The 24,739-nt window shown below is 33.8% G+C and overlaps 1 protein-coding gene across 4 annotated transcripts in view; it reads left to right on the top strand.

The window, feature by feature from the left end:
- LOC105333090 (monocarboxylate transporter 6) overlaps nucleotides 1-16,542 on the top strand; it is a 31,850-nt gene extending 15,308 nt beyond the window's left edge. For 3 of the 4 annotated variants that reach the window (XM_034467525.2, XM_011435908.4, XM_011435909.4), the window contains exons 2-6: nucleotides 4,138-4,324; nucleotides 7,642-7,785; nucleotides 11,308-12,075; nucleotides 12,249-12,299; nucleotides 12,409-16,542. In XM_034467525.2, the coding sequence (XP_034323416.2) occupies nucleotides 4,144-4,324; nucleotides 7,642-7,785; nucleotides 11,308-12,075; nucleotides 12,249-12,299; nucleotides 12,409-12,569 (1,305 nt within the window). In that variant the 5' untranslated portion in view covers nucleotides 4,138-4,143 and the 3' untranslated portion in view covers nucleotides 12,570-16,542. The remainder of the gene's footprint in view (nucleotides 1-4,137; nucleotides 4,325-7,641; nucleotides 7,786-11,307; nucleotides 12,076-12,248; nucleotides 12,300-12,408) is intronic. The other variant, XM_034467527.2, reaches the window with a different exon arrangement.
- Nucleotides 16,543-24,739: the final 8,197 nt, after the last annotated feature.

Here is a 24,739-nt window from a genome sequence, read left to right as displayed (position 1 = left end):
TAAACAATTTTCATGTATAGGTACATAACATTTCGATTAACATAATTGCTTTTCTAATGTATTACAAAATATTTCACAATTAAAAGTTATGATTAAAAGACTTTAGAGCCTTATCGACCCCTAATTGAAGGACCAGCCCCTTTTTCTTGATGTGAAAAGAAAGCTCCTCTCATTTTAAACACATTTTGTTAAACAAGAGTTTAGAAAGTATGGACCGTTCAAGAGATATCTGGAGAAGATCATTTAAGGGGCCGACCTTTCTAACTCCTTTTAGGAAGTGGTTAAGAAAACAAGTTATAGTTACATATTGTTGAGTACTGCTTTTCAAAATTTTTCTCTATTTTGATATATTGAGAATTAAAATGTCAGACATCTGGCCCCTTAAAATCCCTAATTAAGAAACATAAGAGTAAACAATTTTCATGTATAGGTACATAACATTTCGATTAACATAATTGCTTCCGTAATGTATTACAAATTATTTCACAATTAAAAGTTATGATTAAAAGACTTTAGAACTCTATCGACCCCTAATTTGAATAGCCCGTCCCTTTTTCTTGATATAAGAAGAAAGCTCAAACACATTTTGTTCAACAAGTATGTAGAAATTATGTACCGTTCTTGAGATATCTGGAAGAGATTGTTTTAGGGGCCGACCCTTTAACTCCTTTTAGAGACCGGATAACAAAAAAATTATGGTTGCAAATTGTTAACGACATTATTTGGAGCATCTTTCGTTAAACATTGTTATTTAAAATTTCTCTCCATTTTCAGATATAAAAGATCAAAATTTCGGACTGCTAGCCCCTTAAAATCCCTAAATACGTAACAAAGGAGTAAACAATTGTCATGTATAGGTACATAACGTTACGATGAACATAATTGCTTAAATAACGTATTACAAAATATTTCACATTAAAAAGATATTATTAAATACTTTAGAGCCCTTTCGGCCCTTAATTTAAAGGGCCAGCCCCTTTTCCATGATGTCAAATGAAAGTTCTTGACTTTTTAAAGTTTTTTTGTTCTATAAGTCTTAACAAAATACTTTTGCAAAATAATCTCAATTTTTAAGCTCAGGCGAGCTTCGGTGTTTTTTGTCACAAAACAATGAAAATGCTTCTGTCATATCCACAATCATAGGTCTACAAACCCTGAAAATTTGAATCAAATATCTGTTTTCGTTTAGGAGAAAATCACCGGACAAGCCGACCCTCTAAAAATCGTAAAAACGTCAATATCTCTAAAACGGAAGTGACGTCATCAATATAAAAAATTTCCAATAAGGTTCAGATCAATATGTGTTAGTTCTGAAAAGTTCATTAAAATCAGTCAAGCCGTTCCCGAGAACTCGCGTGCACAAAAATGCGTAAGAAAAAAAAAGAATAATAATAAGGGAAACAGAAACAAAGCAATAACAAGAAGGTCTTCCGTTGGAAACGGAAGACCTTAACAAGACCTACCTTATTTTGTTGCACAGATTTAATGATGGCATAAAGAATCATAAATTCATAATTTTATATTTAATTTTACAAACATATTGTAACATAATCATTTATTTCATTTTCATGTTTCATAAATCTGGTAAATAATAAAGTAGCAAAAGTGGAAGAGTACAACAAACTTATTTTGTTTTCTGATTTTCCCCTTATTAAGATGGAGGACCCGGACGGCTTTATTTCGAGCTGATATATAAATGAAGGGTGTGTTTTTTCATAGAAATATGCCTGGAAGAATGCTATATGCAGGAATGGTCTATTTTGAACATTATCAATTATGGATAAATCTTTTGTTACAGATATCTATTGATTTTGTACATCATCATCTCTGATTCATTTTGTTACACTATTTGTGAATACATCTTCATCATATAACATTTCATTTTGATAGTCTAAAATTAAACTTTGTAAAGGACTTTGTTTTCTTGTTTCATAATGTTAAATCAAGTGTATAATATTATTTATTTATTTCCCCATCGTCACACTCTTCTTCAATATCGTCCTAGGAAAAAACTATTTTCGGCCTCCAACGGCTGATCAATCTCTTGTCTATATTTATTAAGAACATGGGTAACTGCCTTTTCCAGATCTATATCCTTTTTTCATTATATCCTTGTCATTTGACCAACACTTCCGTCTTCGTCTTTCCGTACATTTCTTTCTATCATCTTCTTTTGTATTTATTTATCAATCCTCTAAATTCCTGATTCATAAAACGTTTCGTAAATGGTTTTTTTTTACTTTAATAACGACTTTGTATACTGATTATTTACTGACGTAAAAATCTTTTGTTAACAATGAAGACCTCCTCAGTCCATTTTTTTCGTACTTTCGCCATGTGCCCAATTCCAGACAATCTGACATAATCTCCCACTTTTGTTTCGAATCGTTTGTGCGGTTTATATTTTTTGTTCTTTTTAACCGCACATGGTTTCAACACATCCTCATAGTAACTGTTTTCCCATTTGTTTCGTTCTCTTGGAGTTTCATGGACCTAGGTGTTCGGCTGTTATATTTCGAACGATGTCATGTAAAATTTTAACGGATCACATGTGCGATTATGAGTGAAGTAGCGTTACATCATGACTTTAAATGTTCTTGGGAATCTTTCCGCTTAATTAGCGTGTTTGACATTTTGTGTGACGAAATATTGTTCATCTTCTCTCCTCAAATACTGCTTGGTCCATCTATTGATCCACTCTGACCCTGTATTCGTCTGCAGTTAAGAAGGAATCCTACCTTCTTAAAATGTGTCTTTCAAGGCATAGATTAAACTTTTGTTTCTAGCTCAACGAGACGAAGTCGGGGGGGGGGGGGGGGGGGGTGGGGGGGGGGGGCTTATGCTATACCCTCGGCGTCGAAGTCGGCGTCAGACCTGTTGCAGGTCCTGTATCTAAGTTATTACTTGTCCTATCTTCACCAAACTTGCATGGATAATGCAACTGGACCAACACATGGACTTAAAAGACTTCACAGCTGAATCTGGGCCATGAATTTTAGATCCTGGAGGAGGTTACGGTTTTTGGAGTAGGTTAAAGTTTTTGGTAAAGGTGCCCTTTGATAGCAATATCTATATCACTACTGGTCCTAACTTCATCAAACTTGAATGTATGGTGTTACTTATGTTACTATTGCACATGACGGGCATGAATGCTAAATCTGAGCTATTAAATGTGGATGCTGGTGGAGATTAAGGTTTTAAGAGCTAGTTAAAGTTTCCGGATCAGGTGCCCTCTGATGATTATATCTTTGTTATTACTGGTCCTAACTTTACCAAACTTGCATGGATGGTGCGTTATATGATACTGATGCACATGACAGGCTTTGGTGCTAATCGGAGCATATTTTTCAAATGCTGGATGAGATTTAGTTTTTTGGAACAGGTCACATGTTTTATAGTACTATTTGAAACTTGCGTAGTTGATATACAAAGAATATTTCTGGAAGAGTGTACAAAAGCAATTTTTAACAAACAAATGATAATAAAGTCTAGTCTGCGCCAGTACTGATTCTATCTTTATATTTGATAGTCTGTCCTTTATTCAAAACGCTACCACTGTAATCGAACTCTGGCGTAGGAAAACTCTAAATTGTTTGTACCGTTCTGACTATATTAAAGGTATTTATGAATAAATTTCCTTTTAAAACAATGCTGAATACTTTACATAGAATTTATCGATTTTTTCAAGTACTACGTTTTGCAGCGCTAATAATTTGAACTTAGGTCCAAATACTGTTTTACCTCCGGTTTTCCAGAGTTACTGCATAGGAGAGTTGATTAAAATCAATTTAAAAAATAACAGAGGAAATTTAATTCTAAATGAAAAGACATTTGCCTCTCTTACATCCGTATGAATCAACAAAGAGAGCGGCTTATATTGTAAATATTTATGACTGTATTGTCTTCAATGGCTATCTACAAATCTTTCTTATCACATATATATACTTGTATACCATTAAAAGCATTTTCTTGCTTTATAGTCCACCATATCTGATATACTTTATAGTTGTGGAATTAATTTCTATTTTAATATATTTGTCCTTTGAAATTCTGTAATTTCAGACTTTTTAACTTTAAGTTCAATTAATTATGATTAAATTTTACTTTGAACCAAGTAAGAGTTATATATAATTTCAGGTAACCATGCGCCGGCAGCGTCGACGTGCGGTGATCATGTTAGCCGGACTAATGAACGCTTTTCTTGGAACGAATATCGGCTATTCCGCAGGAATAATACACCTTGGTCTACTGGAGAAACACAAGAAGTCTCCTAATGTGGTTTTCTGGGCAGGTGCTCTATTTTCAAGCCTTCTTTGTCTAGCTGGTAAGAATAAGGTTCGATCTACATATTTCTCTCTCTCTCTCTCCTCTCTCTCTCTCTCTCCTTTCTCTGCTTGTTTAACACTTGCATTTTAGTGACTTCCATGGAGAAACACTGATGTATTTTTATCGTTCCTCTTCCTGATGATTTAATGATTGAGGTGTAGAATTCCTGATTAAGCATACTCTAATTTCTTTATAATTTTATCACTTAATTTGCATTTGAATCTTCAAAAATTGATGCCCAATATATTAATTCAACTACAGTAGAAATTAAATGCTCTATGTTTACATAACACATATTTTCTGCTTGTATAATGTGTTGAAAGCTACGGCAATTATAACACTACAATGCACACAGGGTAATCAAAGGTTAAAATGACGAGTTTTATTATGACGTCACAAACGTTGAACGCTTAAAATTGCAAAGTCCGAAGCAGAAATGAAAGTTCACGCTTATGGCTGTTACAGTGGCTCTTCCATTAATATGAACTAACCCTTAGGATAAGATAAGAATTGTAAGGTATAAATCACATTTGCAGACAATGCATAAAATCAAAAAAAGTAAATATAAAGCATTAGATCATGATTTTTTAAAAGTATACAGTCTCATAACTGCGGCGATGTGTGCTTACAAGTTTTCATGACGGGCAACGCGCGTTACTCAATTTGTATGCACACACCGCTGCAGTTATGAGACTGTATACTTTAAAAAATTATGATTTAATGCTATTCGGGATTTTCATAACCTGGAGTTATCGTTCGTAACACGAGTTATCTCTCCATTAGAGCAGGTATAGCGCTATGTAACCACTATAAACAAATGGTTGAAACAAACGTTTTTTGTCTTGTTTAATCGGTTATTGGTGTAAATTGTCAAAATAGAAAGACGACTGTGCAATTAAAAGATGCTGTTATACTAAAATACTAAAAAAAAAAAAGTACAGAGATTTGACGATCGCGCCTAATCGTACCATATCCAGGCACATACCATGGTTTTTGAACGTGGATTGGGAGGGGGGGGGGCTCATAAAAAAAAAACTACTTAACCAGAAAATTTAAAAAAAGAAAAAGAAAATTACAACCTCTCAAATCGTGAAAATCCTAATCCGTTGGGGGGGGGGGGGGGGGGGTATAATGTACTTTACTGTACAGCAGACCTAGCTTAAATAATGATTCATTTCATTCTTTTCACAGATTCACTTTTTATTTATTTACTACGAAAAAGGTAAGGGGGGGGGGTAACTTTTTTATTCACTTTTTTATATGTAAATTTATGAAAAATATCTTTTGCAAGAAGAGGGGAGGGTGCCCCCCCCCCCCCCCCCCCCTTGATGCCACGCGCCTTCCATCTACCAATAAATAATGCAGTTGCTGGCGGTGAAGTGTGTGGTTTTAGAAGAGCGCTGCTGATACATGTACATTTTATTATACAGAGAAGTAGACATGCAAAGCAATCCTAAAGACATGGATGGTTTTGTCTGTCCACCTCTCAAAAGAGAATATTTCAATCTATCAGGAGGTCGAGGTACAAAGATAGGCATTATACCTACGTATGTATGTATCTGCACTGAACATTGGCGGACCTTACTATACTTACTCTTGATGGATTTCATTTAGATAAATGAATGACTATATATTTCAATTTCACCATCATGGGAATTTAAGAGATAATGGATAAAAACATCTGCAACCTAGCTTTTGCGCAATTTTTCGCATAGACCGCTTGCAATCACGTTTTGATTTAAAGTTGCGTTCCGATTTTGATTGACAACATTCACTCCTATATTTTTATATATAGTTCATTCCATTCTTAATTTTTCATAAGAAGTTTATTCCTAAAATGGTGTTTGCTATAGATGGTACGTGAATAAAGACCAGTTCAATTATGTAAAGGGCAATGAGATAAATGATAAAAGTAATAAATGTACTAATAGTAAAACAAACAGACTACAAAAAATTGTTTAAGCGTCTCCTCAAAGACTTAAAAGAAAAGGGATCTCTTATTTTAAACCAAAGACAAATTCAAATTTCGATGATATCTCTATTTAAGAGCACTGAGCTCTATTTTCAATGCTGTCATTCCTCTTAACCCTCTAATACCGGTATCTATTTTATACAACAAATCTGTTTTGTTAAGAAATTCAAATGATTGTCATCGATTAAACATCCTGCATGACAGGTACACTACAGCTGCCTGAATTGATGACCGTCGGTACCTGGTAAGATACCAATACCCACTGCGTGTACATACATATTTTTTTTCATGAGAGCATGGCATTTCGAACGAATGCATCTCAACAGGCTAGCGCAAACATCGTATTTTGAAAAAGTGTGCTGGGGGTTAGAAGAGCAGACCGACCAAACGAAAATCAAGACGAAAAACAATTAATAAACTAAAAAAATCACTTTACACATTTTCAAAATCCCAGTCTGTGAAAATAGCGGGGGGGGGGGGGGGGGGGGGGGGGGGGGAGGGAGGGGTATCTCGTATATTTATGTATCTTTGAATTTAATCAGAATTATATAAATGCATACTTTCCCTTAGGTCTATATTGTTTTTTGCGTTGTGCTCAGAAGAAAAAAAATAGGGACAGTTCGTTAAGAATATATATTTCTATATTTGATTTCTAAAGAAGAAAGTTGATTTTCAACTCCTCCCACTCTAATATTTATAACATCTTTTATTTCTGTGTAACAGGTGGGTTCATTTTATCAGAGAAACCACAATACCACTATCCATCCGTTAGCACACAAAAGTAGTAATGTCACCCCCAAAAAAGAATCGTAAATGTCATTCACTCGCAATGTTTGCCGAATAAGCAAAACTATGTACATCACGTTATACATTGTATTCAAACGCATTCTTTGCATTCATTTTAATTTTTTAGATAACTTTTGATGTTTTCTGTTTGGTAATTTAAATATCATCAAATGTTTTTGCTGTAAGAAAAGTCGTTATTAATTGACGTCGGATATGTAAACTCCCGCACTGCTTACTCATCTTCAAATAACCGGAAGTAATGCATACCTGCTATGAGGGGAAGATAACTCTTTCAGTAACGATAACTCTAGTTTATGGGAAGACCGAATAGTATGCCTTAGATTTGAAATTACTTGATCTGCTGTATTGTAGTCGGTAGTTTTCACAGAAAGGGAAAAATGATACATGGACTTTATCCGTGTATCGATATACTTATAGGCTTTCAGTGAAATTACACCGACTTACAGTCGAGGCCACATAGACATGCTTGTTTCAAGTCACTTTGAATCTCTTTGAGTTGTTAAATACGTACTTTGATTTGTTATGTTAATTTTTAGGTCCTATCTCCAGTGTCGCTGTGAATGCCTTGTCATGTCGGTCGACCATTTTCCTTGGATCTTTCCTGAGCTTTGTGGGATTTATGGTTTCCAGTTTTGTGTCAAGTATTGAGATTGTAGTCTTCAGTTATGGAATTGTTGCAGGTACTCACATATTGCCCTAAATCTGAATTCTCATTTTTAGTCAAATTTGCCTGAACAACTCCTTCAATACTGCATTAATTGTTTTTTAGTTTGAATTTTGACATGCCGATAAGTTAAATATTATAATGTAAAATCGAAAAATGTTTAACTTTAGATGTTCTATATATCAACGAGATAATCGAACAGTCTGCACATGCTGTTTATATGCAATTAATTGATTTCATTTGGAAACTATAGTAAGAAATAACGCTTCCCCAGGGGCCCGTTTCACTAAAAGGCGTACGCCCGGCGTAACCTTACGCCTGTCGTAAGTCCGGACTAAGTCCAATATTTGGACCAAGGTCCGTTTCACTAAAAGGCGTAACTTTGCGCCCGCCTTAAGTTAAGACAAAAATCTACACCTAGCCAAGGGTAGTCGTAACTTATGGCGTAAACATAAATGATTGCTAATTCTGATGCTGAGAATATCGGTGCTGACCGTAATGTTAAATTGTACAATTTGTCATGTAAATGTTATTAATTTCATATGAAATTAAGAAAAAAAAGAGTTTTGATAGGTGGTACCAATTCTTGATTAGAAACTTTCTTACCATGTTTTATGCACATTCTTTATATAAATTGCAATTGCCGTTTACATGTTAAAATGACATATTTAGACAATCGATATATAGTTTTCATTCGATTATGTTTATTCAATAATTTGATTTACGTTTCATATTTTTTAGTAAATTGGGCAATGAATAATGCAGAAAATAAACATACATGATGCATATGTAGTACAAAGGTATATTTGTATAAGAAATGTCTGGCAGTTCAAGCACTTCACCCCCCCCCCCCCCCCCACTTCCACGCAAAATATGTGTGAGCGGGATATTTTGAAATTTAAAACTCATTAAGTAAATTATTGACTTTTATATTTTCCTTTTTTTATTTTATTTTTGGTGAGTAAAAGGTGTTAGCTTAGGTAGTCTAACTAAGGTTAATCACAAAAGTATTTTCAGTATTGTTAAAAATATGATGAAAGCTCGAACTATGTTTTAGAGTCGTCAAAAGTCCCTAATGTTTTTAAATATTAGATAATTTATTTATGATACAACCGATGCAAAACATTGACTCCAGATTAAATATGTTTTATTTTGTTAGTTACATACACATCCTCTTTATTAGCTTCAAATTAATATGAAGCCTCGTTCAATATACTAAATTACACATGTAAGTGTACTTAGGTAGTTTATGTTGAGTCCACCATACGTCTGCCACACACATTTACAAAAATCTTAATATGAAAGTAATAAATATATTTATCCAAGCTTCTTCGTTTTTTGTTGTTGTTTTTTTTGCATTAAATATTAAAATATCGCTATTTTTAGTATCTGTTGAATGGTTGTTCGATGCTTGCTTAAAATTGTCTAATCCATGGTTAAAAAGCTCATTACTGCATTAATTCGCTATATTTTCTATTTTTAAACAAATTCACTGATTTTCTTTCAATGATATAGCAAGAGGAAACCAGAAAATTTAATAAAAAAATATTTATACTCGGGTCATAATTGACGCATGATCAAAATAGAAATTCCAAGGGTGTTCGAAACATGTTAAATTCCCGGAGATATCGATAACAAAATAGTTCTGTTGAGTTAATGATTTTGAATGAACATACCCTACATGCTTCATCAAATATATCTTTCAAATAAAACATTTTAACAAGTTTTGCTGTGTGATTTTGTCATTTAACAGGATTAATATGCATGAATACTTTACGATTCTCTCTCTCTCTCTCTCTCTCTCTCTCTCTCTCTCTCTCTCTCTCTCTCTCTCTCTCTCTCTCACGCAAACACAATTGACAAGTTTCTATCTTTTTATCTATCTAAAGAATATATATCTATCTATATATCTATATATTTATCTATCTATCTTCCTTTCTACTGTTTATCATCTGTCTGCGCATGTGCATAAGCTCGTTGTCAAGGACGTAAGTCTGGCCTTAACTTAGTCCGATACTAGTGTTAACGGCCAGGCGTACGCCTCTTAGTGAAACGCAGTTTACGCCGGACTAAATTTTGGCGTACGCCCTAAGGCCTAACTTAAGTTTCGTCGTATCTTACGCCTTTTAGTGAAACGGGCCCCAGAACTATTTTATCTTCATAACATTTGTGAGGTGCATTTTCACGCTGATTTTTATTTACAAAAATCTTAATTTCTACTAAAATGACAAAAATATCATAGTTTTATTTTTGAAAATATTTGTTAGCCTTATTTTTGTGGGTAAGGCATTTTGAAACATAATTGAATAATTGTCAAAAATTGATCTGCTATATATTCCTTAGAAGAGAAATCTTTCTTCTGACAAGAATTAATGATTTTTTCAAATATTATTTATCATAACAATTTAAGTTACATGCTGACTTAGCATACTAGCAGGTTTTTGCAGCAAAATAAAATTCTAAAAAATATAGCTTATATTGCTGTAAGTAATTTTGATATGATCAATTCTTAGTCTTTAACTAATTCAACTTCCATTTCCAATAAGAGTACAAGATTGCTTACCTTAGCAACAATGGCAAACGTCACTTTAACAGGTAACGTAATTTCTGATGTAAAAAACAAAACTAAAACACCCCCCCCCCAAAAAAAAATAAAAAATATATATACATAATCCAGACCACAATCGATTTTTTAATGTATAATCCAATAAATGCAAATGACGATTTTTTGGCAAAAGCGGAGTTTGCAAAACTAAAAAAATGATAATAGCATAATATGTCAAATTAATATTTTTATATCAAATCATATTTTTGCTGAAAATTCTATAAATAGGAGTAGCAACAAATCATTCTTTAAAAAATTATGAGGTGATAATTCCGGTCAGGGGGAGATCAAATCTATCATAAAGCCCTTATGGCTGATTGGATTTGACAACACCACGACCAAAAATTTAACCTAATAATACTTAAGGGAATCCTTAAACCAATTGTCAGTTACAACAAGCATTTGAATTAAAATTGATATGAACAAAACTTCGTCTTTCACAACTATATCTTCCTATACAAGAGGGCTACATCGCTTAACTGAGCAACAATGTCCAGCGTAACTCAAATACGTCACTTAGTTCCGATTTAAAAAATTTAAAATAAGTGAATAGCCCCAACCAGAACCACCATTTATTGCAGAAGAATTGTTTGATGTTAAATAACGTTTTAAAAACAAAGCTTATCGTATTTCTTTTTCATACTGAATAATGTTTAAAGAAATAAAAAATATCAGTATATTAAAATTGCATTAATATATTTATTCCTTAAAATTAAAAAGGTAAAAGATTCCTATTTGAAATGTAAACCTCATACATTATCTTATATAATATACATGTCGTCCGGTATATAGATACGGCAAAATATGCGAAGTCTGTAACTATTAACACAATGTACCTCCAAATGTATTGAAAACAAAATGTCTCGAATAATTACATAAATTATCGCATAACATGTATCTGCATTTAGACCCACGGGTTATCTTTTTATGCAGGACTAGGTCAATCCATGATATACTCGGGAACAGTTTTGGCCACGGGGTTTCATTTCCATGACAACCCATCGGTTGCCACGGGCGTGGTGGTAGCGGGAGCAGGAATGGGAGTGGCGGTGTTTCCCATGTTTACAGAGTTTCTCATTGAGACCTATGGAATTGATGGAACATTTCTCCTCCTATCAGCTGTCAGCTTGCAAGTTGTTGTGTTCAACATGTGCATAGATACCCATGAACTAGAAAACAATAGAAAAGAAACCTCCATGACGTTTAAGATGAAAGTAGAATTGATTTTTCAAGAACTTCGAAAAATATTTTCAATGGGTGCTTATTTACAATTTTGTATTAGCATTTTCTGTTGGAGTACGAGTGTAAATACTTCTGTATTACTTTTACCGCAATATTATGTGAGCACAGGTTCATCACACACAGAAGCTGCCATCCTTATGTCTCTTTACGGCATTACGGGTTGTTTTTCCCGAATTCTGACAGGATTAGCTGCTTCTGACCCACGCGTAGATGGAAAACTATTGTATATGGGGTCATACATCATTTTAGGGTTGAGTACTTTCTTTCTCCCATTGATAGGCAATTACTTTCCTGGAAAAGTATTCTACTCTTTGATGCTAGGAATATATTCTAGCAACGTTTGGTCGCTTCTCACACCTATTACAATTGAAATTGTTGGTATTCAACAAATGCCTACAGCTTTTGGAATGGAATTGTTAATTGGAGGCATCGGGTTTTTAATTGGTCCAATCATTGGAGGTAAGACTTGTACATAAAATTACCAAAATTTCGATAAGTGTATTATTAATATACACAAATATACATACCAATACCAATGCATGTAATATATGTATTTGCTTATCTTACTTGGTATTTTCATTTTATTATTGCCAATACATTTTACCTCGTTAGATGAATATTAAACATTTCAGGGAAAATTCAAAGAGAGACTGAAGATTTTACTATCATTTTTATCATATCAGGTTCGTGCTGACTTTGAGCGTTTAAAACTACTTTTACTTGTACTTTTAAAAAAATATGCTGCCAAGCACATCTATTTTTAAGTCAATATTGATATTTTCTGTGTTTCAGGATTCCTATATGTTTTAGCGGGAATTTTTGAAATGTTAATGATATTGACGATGACAAAATCCGAATCATTTCAAAACAGAAACAACATGGAGAAAATTGTTGAGGTGGAGGAAAAATTAATTAGCAACAACGTGATAGAGGTCAAACAATTACACGACTAATCTGTATGATGCTAGTAACTGAATGAAAACCAACAGAAGTTGACGGTACATGTTCTAGTTGCATCGGACTGATACAGTTGTGTAACGTGATACGGTTTTGTAATCTAGTCTAGGTATACTTCTGAACAACTTTCCACATTTGGTTTAAAGAACAAGTGCACTTAAGCTATAGAGAATGGGCCCTTTTTCAGTGCCGTTTTTATGTAGGAAATATCAACAAATTGCTTTTTTCTCGTAATAGTTAAGCACTCATGGATACTTCTGATTTATATGCACACTTAAATTCACCAAAATTAGCATACAGTTTAAAAAATTGTTGATGATTTTTAAATGCCTATAAATAATCTAAATCCGAAAAATCGAACCGAACCTACTTCAATTGTGTCTATATAAATCAGAGGGAGGAGACATTTAAATCAACGTTGTTCTGTTGGTGGATCGACTGGCGCGTTTGCTGAATTATACTTTATGCATTATTTTACGTCTGCCAAAAAAATCGAATAAAGCTTTGAAGTTGCATAAATATTACCATAGTGATCAAACAAACATTCATGACCGTACAAAGTTGATGAAATGCGATTTAAAACGTGTCAATGTTTTACAGTGAGCACATTTGACAAACGTCTACCTGGATAGAACCCACGTGATTGTTTGAAATTATTCCATGTGTGGGTTCAAACATGGGTAACGTAGGTAAAAGCTTTCGCTTGCTATAGGAAAATCCTTGAAATTTTTAAACGTTTTTCATTTTTAGGTACCAGCCTAATGTATAACAAACTTCTTATTTTCACAGGAGTTTTCTTAATCTATAATGCGTATTTTGTCTTTTCCATAAGTTTGTACTCGGTTAACAGTAAACAAAGGCTTTGAAATGAATGCCCGTCCTCGATTTACTATACAAAATCACGAATGTCGGCTGACCCCTACTATGTTGGAAAGCTTAGTGCGTTTTATATATATACAATAAATTCAGCGCTAAAACTTGTTAATTCTTATGGAATAGATATCAATAGGTAATGTTAAGGAAAAAATATGCTTAAATTGAATCTTCATTTTTTCACTTTTTACCGGGGCCCATAAGTGCACTCCTCCTTTACAAATGAATATCTTTTGTAACTTAAAACATTTTTGTGGCGTTATCTTATGTTAAACCGCCCCAGAAATATTGTCCTGCAACCCTCCAATAAGTTTCCTATAGCTGTCCAATAAGTTTCCACGTACAGGTAACATACTTGACTGCTGCAGATAATTGATGTGAACGTAAACTCACGGAGGTTCAATGGGAGAAAAAAAAACCCCAACAATCTCTGGTTTCTTTAATTTGAAGGGAATTTATCAGGTTTTACGCGCAAACTACGTAGAATATCTATGAAAATTCAAATTTACAGATCCAAACACGAAAAGAAATTATGTATGGCAAAATCAAAGTAACTTATTCACTCATTGTAAATGCTCAATTAACGTCGTCCTTTCGTATAAATTTGGATCGAAAAAAAATCTTAATCCTATGGACATTCATTAATCCATGTTTTAACATTTAAATCCTACAGAATGACACCATCCTCTTCCGTTGTTTGTACAAAATGATAAATGTGCGGGATTTTCGAACTATGTTCACCTTTGCGCATGCTTTTTCATAATGCAATGTGGACTAAAAGGACCAATGCAAAAAAACTGTTTTTCTAAGCATGCTTCCTCATTTTGACCAGTGTTCCTTTATTTAATATTTAGTTTATTAACAGACTCAAAGTCAAAATGATCTGTTTTGGCCTAATGTTAATGTATTGGACACAAGAATCGGATAATGGTAATCTGTAATGGTAATTGAGTGTAATTAAATACAAGTTTTGATGTTATTGAAAGTACTGTGTAATTGGTCAAATTTTCAATTACATGTAATGGTAATTTAATTATTTACATTTAAAAAAAGGCATGTTATTCCAATTACTTTTCAATAACTTTCAATAACACTAAATGTACATTTAAATATGAAGCTGTCCACGACACATTGTTTCCAACTAAATCAAGTTAGGAATGTTGTTAAAAACCATTGAACTATTGTTTTATTTACCGTACTTGATCTCCTTTTCTTAAAAAAATACTGATTTCCCTTCTTATTGGAATAATTAATGTGTCAATTATCATTGAATAAGTTTTAAAAATCAATATTTAGTGTCAATATTATCTGAATTATATAAACAAGAGATGTTTGTGAAACACTTATGCCCCCCTCCCTTGGAAACATCCACAAAGAAAATAAACGTAAACTGCAAATATTTGGAATTTTTCTAAGTCCCAGGGGCATAACTCTGTCAAAAATCGCTCTATCATACATGTACCAAAAATCAAATTGATATTATTTAGATAAACCTGTATACTAAATTTCATATCAATATGTGCACCCTCTGCAAAGAAAATGAGTGGAAACTGCAAATAACTGAAATTTTTCTACGTCCAAGGGCCATAACTCTGTCGAAAATTGCTCCATCGTACCCAATATCGAATTTGACCTAGATATCATCATGATAAATATGTATACCAAATTTCATTTCAATATGTTCATTCTCTGCGATGAAAATGAACGGAAACTGTTGGTGGACCGACCGACAGACCGACCGACCGACAGACAGCAGCAAAGCAATATGCCCTCCCTTCTTCGAAGGGGGGCATAATAAACATAGTTCCTAAGTTTTAACATTCAATTTAGGTCTAAAATATTTGAATTGTCACTACAACAGTAATCAAAATGTAAAAAAAAAAGCTTTGTTTACATAGCAAAGAATTGTAAGCTCTGTTACTCGCTTATAACTCAACAAATGATTCAGATTTTTGGTCGCATATTGCAAATGCCGTACTAAAAACAGTAAACATTAAAATCGTACAAATAATTTGACCAAAATCGTGACCATGCCTCTAAAAGATTTGTTTTCTATTTGATACACTGATGAACAGCAGGATCCTATTTAAGAAATAAACAATCTACTAAGTAATCGTTGTTTATTACTTATATTTGCATTTTACCACTCGCAAATACCCTGTATTAGCCTAAACCTTGACATTTAGCTATTGCATCAAAAATAAACATTCAGACTGTAATGTATCTTTATAATTCACATAGATTTGTTAACAGAATCTATGATATAACAGTAATTCCTTTAAAATGTTATTATTATGAGACATCTTTTAATTAAATACATCAATTTTATGGAGTTAGAGAGAAAAACACATGATGTATCGTAGTGGTTTAAATCTATGACATCATGGAAAAGTATATGACGCCACACCTTTATGACGTCATAATATACAGACAGAGCAATTGCGAATATAGATATATATATTTGCAGAACAATGGATATGCAAATATTAAAAGTTATCCATTAAATCGTAAAATGTGGAGGCGCTCTTTTTCCTACAATCTATGAGAAGCAGAAGCTCATAATTTGACGATTACAAAATTCAAACTCATCCAGTTCGGTTTTGGGGATTTAATTTTGTCAAGAGAAAGAAAAAAAGATCTGATTACAAGAAGTATATAAGGTACAGAGTTCAAAATATATAAAACGATAGGCATTTAGTTCTCTCTCGATTAACCGGTTTACAGCACAAACAATCAAGATCATAATTTTTATTGTGTAGAATAGATGTTCATATTATAGACATATTATACGTGTATGTTTTTCTAACTTTAAAAGCATTTAATATATTTGTACCATGTTTTGTTGAAAATTGTTTTGCATTAAACATAATTAATCTAACATAAAATATCATTAAAATCTTAGAAATCCTATCATTAAAATCTTAGAAATATTATCGAAAACCAGAAGGCATTGCCAGTCTCAGACTGTACGTACAGTGACATACATTAATTTTAATAAATGTTTTAACGATCACATGTTTTTAAAATCCATATATATATATATATATATACATATATATATATATATATATATATATATATATATATATATATATATATATATATGAATGACAACAAAAAGGAAAAAAAAACCCATTATGCTGCAGATATCTTCGCTAGCCAAGGGTTTTCGGTCCACTTTGCTCCCCATTAACCCTTGCATTGGCGGATTTCATTACGACAACTCGGTGATGTGGTTGCGCTGTCTAGCGAGCAACTTGAGTTTAATTCCAAATAAATTATATTTTCTAAACATTCATAAGCTGGGTGTATAATACAAACATATAAAGTACGTGTAATTTTAATTATAAACAGAGCTTAGATTGATATTTTGAGCTGTCGTATTTAAAAACGCACTATCAAGCGGAGTGGAGGTATCTAGATTTGCGGTCAGTACACATAAGGTACTGGTAGTTGAAAACACGGATCTGTCCGTCCGAGCATCCCACCCAGAGATAACCCGATGGATCCAGAGTCACAGAGCGTGGGCCAGTTAGTCCATCTTCCCCAGTCAGAAGCAGTCTTTGAAACATTAAGGACTTGTCTAACAGGTGGATTGCATTGTCATTTGGTTCAGCTAGTAGTATGTTGCCTTTGCTATCAATAGTTAAATCCAACGCTGCAAACTGTGATGTTGGATTTACTCCAACAGACCCAGCATATGCCGGTATAATTATTCTTTTTAGCTTTGTTTTAACGGCCTCTAAACGACCGTCATATAGAAGGACATGCGAGCATATTTCGCCAGTTGCCATTATCCTAGGCCTATGTTTCCAGTAACTTGATCTTGGAGAACATGAGATATTCTTTAAATTGACACCATATTCATCAAGCACAGAAATGAACATTTCAAAACGGCCCTCCCTTTGTTCTTTTCTCCATAGCACACAAATATACGCTTCAATATCTGAATTAAGGGCCAGAAGTATTTCATTACTATAATAATAATTTTGGATCTTTAAAGTAAATCTCGTCATTGCGCTTTTATTCGATAAACGTTTAATTTCCTTTCCATTATACGTAATAAAGAGGAGGTCTCTAGACGACAATACAGGAGCAATTTGATACACACCGTTTGCAATAACAGTTGGATTAAGTTCAACATCTTTTCTGTTTGCAATGAACTGGTAGAGTGAACCTTGACTAACCACAAAGATGTTATCCTCGTCGAAAACAGCGATGTCATCTATTGGTCCTTTCCCAAAAGGCTGATAAACAAATACGTCATGCAAAGTCTTGCCTTCATTTAAGTTATCCCCATCTTCTAAAGTATTACTATGATCGCCTTCAATGATTTCATCCGACGAATTTTCTTGACAATGCACTTTGAATTGTTTTAATTTTCCAAAACCGGTATCTAGATTTTCAACAGGAGGTCCTGCTTCGAATCTTAACTTTTCAGATATTTTTTTCTGTGGTGCAATCTCGGTTTTTGATGTTAAAAGACGTTTGATCTCACTGTGTAAATACGTTACACTTAAACTGTCCGATTCTGTCTCATGCTTCCGTTCTTTTCTTTCAAGTACAGCAGAAGCAAGATATTCGTTTTCTTTCAATGACATATCGTGACGCTCTTTAAATAATGTTACATCCTCTACCATTTTCTTGCTCCAAAGCTTTAATCTTTGACCAACCTCCATCTCTCTATCCAATACATTGCAAATCAGATTTCCAGCATGTTCGGCAAGATCCTTTTGTTCTTGTTTGGAATGATGTAAAATCTCTTCTAGTCTTGACATAGTCTTGTCACATTCTAGGATCTTCTCAAATGCATTCTTGTGATATACGGCCACCTCAGACACTTTACAGAGTTTGTGTCCCACATGATCTCCCGTCACACAGTCACTGCATAACACGCGATCACAGTCCCTACAGAACAGCGGTAGCAGCTCACTGCTGTGGGTCCAACATTTAGGCATAAACTCTTCGGTTTTATTGTCACCACTGGCCATTTTACTGTGGAAAAAAAGATTGTGATTTTTTTTAAAAATTAAAGCAGGTTTTTGACAAATTCTCAGACTAAAATTAAATAAAATCAGCGTAATCGTAGGCGCTAGTATGTAGTGGTTTCCGTAGTACAAAATGAATGCAATAAATATTTTAGGAATCAATATCCCTCAAATACCCAGCCAATATTGTTTTCAAGGTTCTTCTCTAATTTCAAAACTCCCATGTCATGTTACCATGCTTCAACTAGCGGAGAGATTCTGGTAAATGTAGAACAAAAATAACGGAGGAAAGCGCAAGCTCCAATTTTTGCTTTTATAAATCAGCATAACATGCTTTCTATCATAGGATTTACTGCGGTAACATGGTATTATCTCGCCTTTCAATAAACAATAAAACTATGAGCAGTAATTGAAGTATTTTTTATTTGTTTAACCATGCATCAACCAATGTACGTTCAAGCACATCGTAAGTGTTCCTTACTACCGTGGTCTAGGTAATGATCGAACTCACTCATTATAAATCTGTGATTAATACAGAAAATCAATCTAAATAAAATGTTAAGACTGAGCGCTCAATTCAATATGATGTGATACACTCAGGCTCTTTTAAAAAATAAGACACAGAAGTAATGTGTCACGGTGCAAATTTCAATATTTTTTACTATTTTAATTTTTTGGAGTTGATTTTAATCAACTATCCTATGCACTTACTTGGGCAAAATGAAAGTGAAACAGTGTTTGGGCCTAAGCACTAATCAATACCGCTGACAACACTTAGTTCTTGAAAAAAATCGATAAATTCGATGCTATGTATTCTGAAGCATTGTTTTTCAGGAAAACTTATTTATTAATACCATGAAAATAATAAGATTTTAAATTGTACAAACAGTTTAGATATTTTTTAAAGTCGTATGTATTCCTACGCTAGAGTTCAGTGTAGTCTTGTTCAACCAGACGCTTGGCCGTATTCGTTAATATCCGACAAAACAGAGTCTCTCTTGCTTGTCGGAGATAAACGGAGACAGCCGAGCGTTTGGTTGAACAAGACAAGAGTTCAATCTTGCCTGGATCCATACAATTTCTCAGAAATATAAATTTCGATTACTGATACTACTTGCCATGCAAAATCACATATCGTTGATTTTGAATAAAAGATAATCGATAAAATCAACTACCGTCAGTACTTTGATTGTCAATTAGAATCAGACAGTCACAAATAAATCACAGTTATGCCCTCGGTCTACTATATCTTTAAATTTAGGCAATATTTTTTATTAAATGTTTTTAAAGACTGGAAGTTTTTTTAAATGAATTGGGAGGTCGAAAAACAAAGATAATTTTTTATACAATTGTATGAATAATATAGTGATACAACTATCGACACCCGCCCTATACCTGATAAAGTGAAAACATATTCCAAGAAAGTTATATAGAATTATGACGGGGGAGTGTTTGTTAATTTTTTACGAAGAAAATTGACCCGGGGTTTCGGGTCAGGTCGTTTTTCAACTGTAGAAAACAATCTAAAATTGTACATTAGTAAAAGACCAATCTTTTAAACAATAAATCCATTCCAAACAATCGCTACAGTCTGTGAAAGACATACTTTAATTTATACAAAAAACTTCAGTTTCATTTGAGGATACTTATAAAAACATCATGAGTTAGACCCTTATTTGTGTGTACTACTATTAAATTAACGTTTAATCACATTTGGCATTTATTTCACGAAACGATACTTTATTGAACGGTAAAATGTTCGATGAGCTTCCAAAATGATAAGTTTTCATGGGTTATTTTTGTACAACCCACGCGAAGAAAATGACCTAAAGGACATTGATTCTACGAAGCCATCCAAGTAATCTCCAACAAAGTTTTTCCGCGAGATGACAGATTATATATACTATATAAGTTTCTAAGTTTAAATTAAAACTTGCAATAAAAACTAATTTATTTTAATGGGACCTGAACCCTGACCGCTTGTGCCATCGACAGCTGTCTAATACAGTACGCGATAATAATAATACTGTTAGGTATATTTAACATGGTATTAATTTTTTTTATTTTTTATTTTTCTGAGACTGTATAAGAAATTGATTTTATGAGATTTGTTATTATCATAGAGATTATGAATTTTGAAAATTAGCCATTTTGAATTTGATCATTGCGAAGGGCAGTTGATGAAATTCAATGTAAAATAGTTCTACTTTTACTATATTGTATTGAGTTACATGTATAATAAGTTTTGTATCAGTGTATTATATTGTTTAAGTTGATATAATATTAATAATTACAATTTTACTTAGAATTCATTGTAAACTGTAAAAGGTTGATTTCTTTTCATTACAATAACATTTAAAAAAAAATATAAGGTTAAAAAGCAGTAAGCAATATGTAAATAAACTTATTATGAATTGATTGAGATGTTTCGTGATTGCAATTATATATTATTACAGAACATTTTTTTGTTTTTAAGGAATTTATAGTACAGTGAGGCAGGACAGCGAGTCACACTCCGACGAGGTTGGCCTGCCTTTTAAGTTTTTGTATCCATAAATCCCTTACAAATGAAACAAAATCTGTAAATTGTTTGTGTCATGGTTATTGCATGATCGTAATTGTATAACCGGATGGCACAAGTTTTGTGAAAGTGCGCAGTTAGTTTACGGACAATGTGTACTTCACGTCACGTGATCCTCACATCATTGTTAGCTTGATGTAACGAAATATCTAAATATTGATTGGTTTTAGGTGGCCGAAATATGGATAAATGTCTCTCGAACGAGATAGACAACATTGCGTCATCTCAATAACTATGCGAGGCTTTGGTATATGAAGAGTACATGCACCATCCGGCACGTAGAATTAGTTTTAAAAAGGGGGAGGGGGCATGACCTTAATTTCTATTCTAATGTTATTTTGTTTATTTATCATCCTAACATTAAGGGGTTGTTTAGTTATAATACATGAAGTTAAAATTCTCTTTCAGAAGAGATAGTGTACATGAAAGTAATACATTTGTTGTAATTGTTATATTGTAAGAATATAATAAAAATGTGGTTCAACTCACCGTTATTAACATCGCATCATCAATGAGATCTGTTACAACAAATCTGCGTCCATTACCTCCAAAACCATGCATCACTGAGGAAAATATCATCTTTTCACTCTGGCATTCATAATTGTGAATAACAAAATAATCGATACCTGTCTGATATGCACAGGGCGATATACGTACGATAGAAACTGAGGACCAGTATGCAGGTCTCACAACACTATTTTTCCGAAGGTTCACGTCAAAACATGGCTGAGTGAAAATAATTCCCGAAGTCCCCTTCGTTTTTCGGAGTTTTCCGCCAGCGACATGCAGGGACTGTACTTTTTTATGAGAGGAAAACCAACGTGTAAAATGCCTGATTTTCCCACGTTTGTAAAAATACGAGGTCACTTGAATGTTTCGGTAGGGGGGTGAAAGGGCTCGGACATGATTTTCAAGCACATGTGTAACTTTGATGTAAACAAACTCTCGTGCTTTTGTGGATAGCTGTGTGTTATTTGCTACTAAATTGGTTAGAAACAATTGTTTTAAAAGTTTTTACTGTAAGGTACAATGTAAATGGGCGCATGGTCGGAGTATAAATTAAAGTCACCAACACGAAAGTTACAAGTTTCACTTCGTAAGAAAGCATTTTCAATTAGTACATAATCTATAAGACTGGTACCCCTCGAGTTACAGAAGGTCACTTTTCCTGTTTAATCATCACTAGACCGACCATTCAACTGCGTTGACTTAAATAAATTAGGGCACGTCCATGGGAGTTGATAGTATTTCTATCTTCTGTTCTGCGTTTTGTAATTTCTTCATCCGGGATATAACTAAGGACACTTAGTATATGACTTTTTAAAGTTTTATCAATAATATCAGATTCAATAAAATCTGCCGCAATTCCACACCTGCTATTCAAGTCACCCATAATAAGTACATTTCCGCGAGAGATATATTTCGCAACACTGTCTTCTAGAATATCAAAAATCTCTATATTGTAAGCAGAGTGGAAGATGCTCTACCACTCGGGTGGTATGAATGTGAAGGCAATATTGAGGTCCTTGCCAGTGTCGAATAATCGTTTGTCAAGCTTTAGCCAAATAATGCTATCAAATAGAACCTCGGAAACAGTGATAAATGACTTAAGCCACGTTTTGCTAGCAAGTAATAGCCCACCCCTTTATATTTACTTCTCTGTATTGGCGGGAAAACGTCAAAATCAGTTCAAAATCGTTATTGTCTAGCCATGTTTCACACAAGAATATCAAATCATTGTCCTTTAAAAGGGTTTGAAAGTTTTCGTCCTGCAATATTTTATCAAGAGATCTCTGGACGTTCTACCTACATATCTTCAAAGGATGTTCAAATGAACCCCTTCCGCTGTCCTATTTTGTATTATTTGGGTACCTTGACTTATTTTCGTCTATATAGAGTCTATTTACTACTAACCTTGCGCATTGGTTGTTTTTCTTAGCTTCTTGGTAGATAGGGTAAAGCCTCTTTCTAGCTTCGATTACCTCTGTGGGGAATTGCTCACGAACAAAATAGTTGGTGCCTTTCAGGTTTTTTGAGTGGGATCGGACTGTTTCTCTTTCTTAATGAAAACTGAACTTGGCCACAATTTTCCTATGTTTTTTCTTGTCGATAGGTCCAGCTCTGTGAACCCTTTCAAAACTGATATTTTTGGCAAACTGACTATCTAGTTTCATGTCATGTTCGATAAATTCATATAGGATTTGCTCCGTTTCTTCTGGTTTTTCATTTGGTTTCTCGAGAATATTGAAAAAATACTAAATTGTCTCTCACAGTTCTAGTCTGTAAATCAAGCAAATCGTCTTTTGGTTTGGCTAGATCTGCTTTGATATTGCTTGTTGTGTTTTCAATAACAGATGTTTTGTTTTGCATTTGGCAACTTCCTCTGTTAGATAATTAACTGTCTGCTCCATATGAGCGAATCTAGTTTCAAGATTGCCAAGTTTTTTCAGAATTTCATCTAAGCAATTTAACTTTGATAATTTATTGTGGATATCCAATAGAATGTTCTGAACAGTGGGCACAGGGGCTTGAAACTGGGGGAACCCTGACGGTACGACGAAATGAGGGTGTTGCTGGAGATTAGGGCTATGTATTGGTGCTCCTTCCGGTACCTGTATGTTTGTCATTTGGTTGGGTGTTTGGTGCATCATAGCTAATTCGGGTCTAGCATTTAGAATTTCATTTGAACCGGCTATCATTTCGCCAGTGGAGCCAAGTGTGACATTTTGACTAGTAATACTAGTACTCTGTGTATGTGTGGTATGTTGGTCATGCATTACTTGCGTTCTTTTTGGTGATAATTCACTTTCTGCTCCTGCAGAACTTCTATCAGACCGCCTACGTTTGCCAATTTCAATTTTGTTTTTGTTTGTGTTTCTACCCTTAGCCTTTGTAACGTGTGCCATATACAGTCAGGTGCGATTACCTTTGTTTACTTCAAGTAATGTTACGGTTCAGCGACTATTCAGGAACTATGACACGTACATATAGTCACGTAGATAAACGCTGTGCTATAAAACTACTGAAAACAAGACACAATCTTAAGAAATCACAATACTAGTACATACACTTACCAATGTCTGTTTGTCTGTTTTTGCTCCTCATAAAGCGTCTCTATGTGCCACTACCCGGATTCTTGATTAGAGCTCAGCGAACACGTCCGCCATTCACCACGTCACATACATTGTGCCTATTGGTTATTGATCTTTAAGGGAACCCACCAAGATTTGGCAACAAAAACTCCAGTGATTGTTGATTTGCTGTATCTATCATTTTCATTAGAAATCTCTTTGAAATGAGACCCTCATCATTTTGTATGATTAAAGCTGCTTGGTCCGATTTTTTTGTAATTAAAGTATCAAATTTTTTTTTCATACAAATCATTTATCCTAGAAAGTTATGGACTTTCTCCTATTTACACCAGCAGAATCAGTCTCTTTTCAAAGTTAGAAATATTCAAAGTAAATAAAAATAATTTCTCTTTGGGCAAACGAAAAAACAAACCAAAATGCATCACGGGAATGTTTAGAAAAGGAAACCGCTTGGTTTCGTCCCCCGAATGATTGGGGTTATTCAACCCGCATGCTATGCATCGATTGTAAAGAAAGCAGACTTTGGAAATATATGCGAACAAAAGGTACACATGTTTATTTGTAATTTGTCTGATCATTTCGACCTTTATTTAAAGCAATGTCAAATTCGTAATACAACCATACCCGTCTCG

Source organism: Magallana gigas, chromosome 6 (assembly GCF_963853765.1).
Source record: "Magallana gigas chromosome 6, xbMagGiga1.1, whole genome shotgun sequence".
NCBI classification, from domain to species: domain Eukaryota; kingdom Metazoa; phylum Mollusca; class Bivalvia; order Ostreida; family Ostreidae; genus Magallana; species Magallana gigas.
This window is presented reverse-complemented; position numbering and strand designations above follow the sequence as displayed.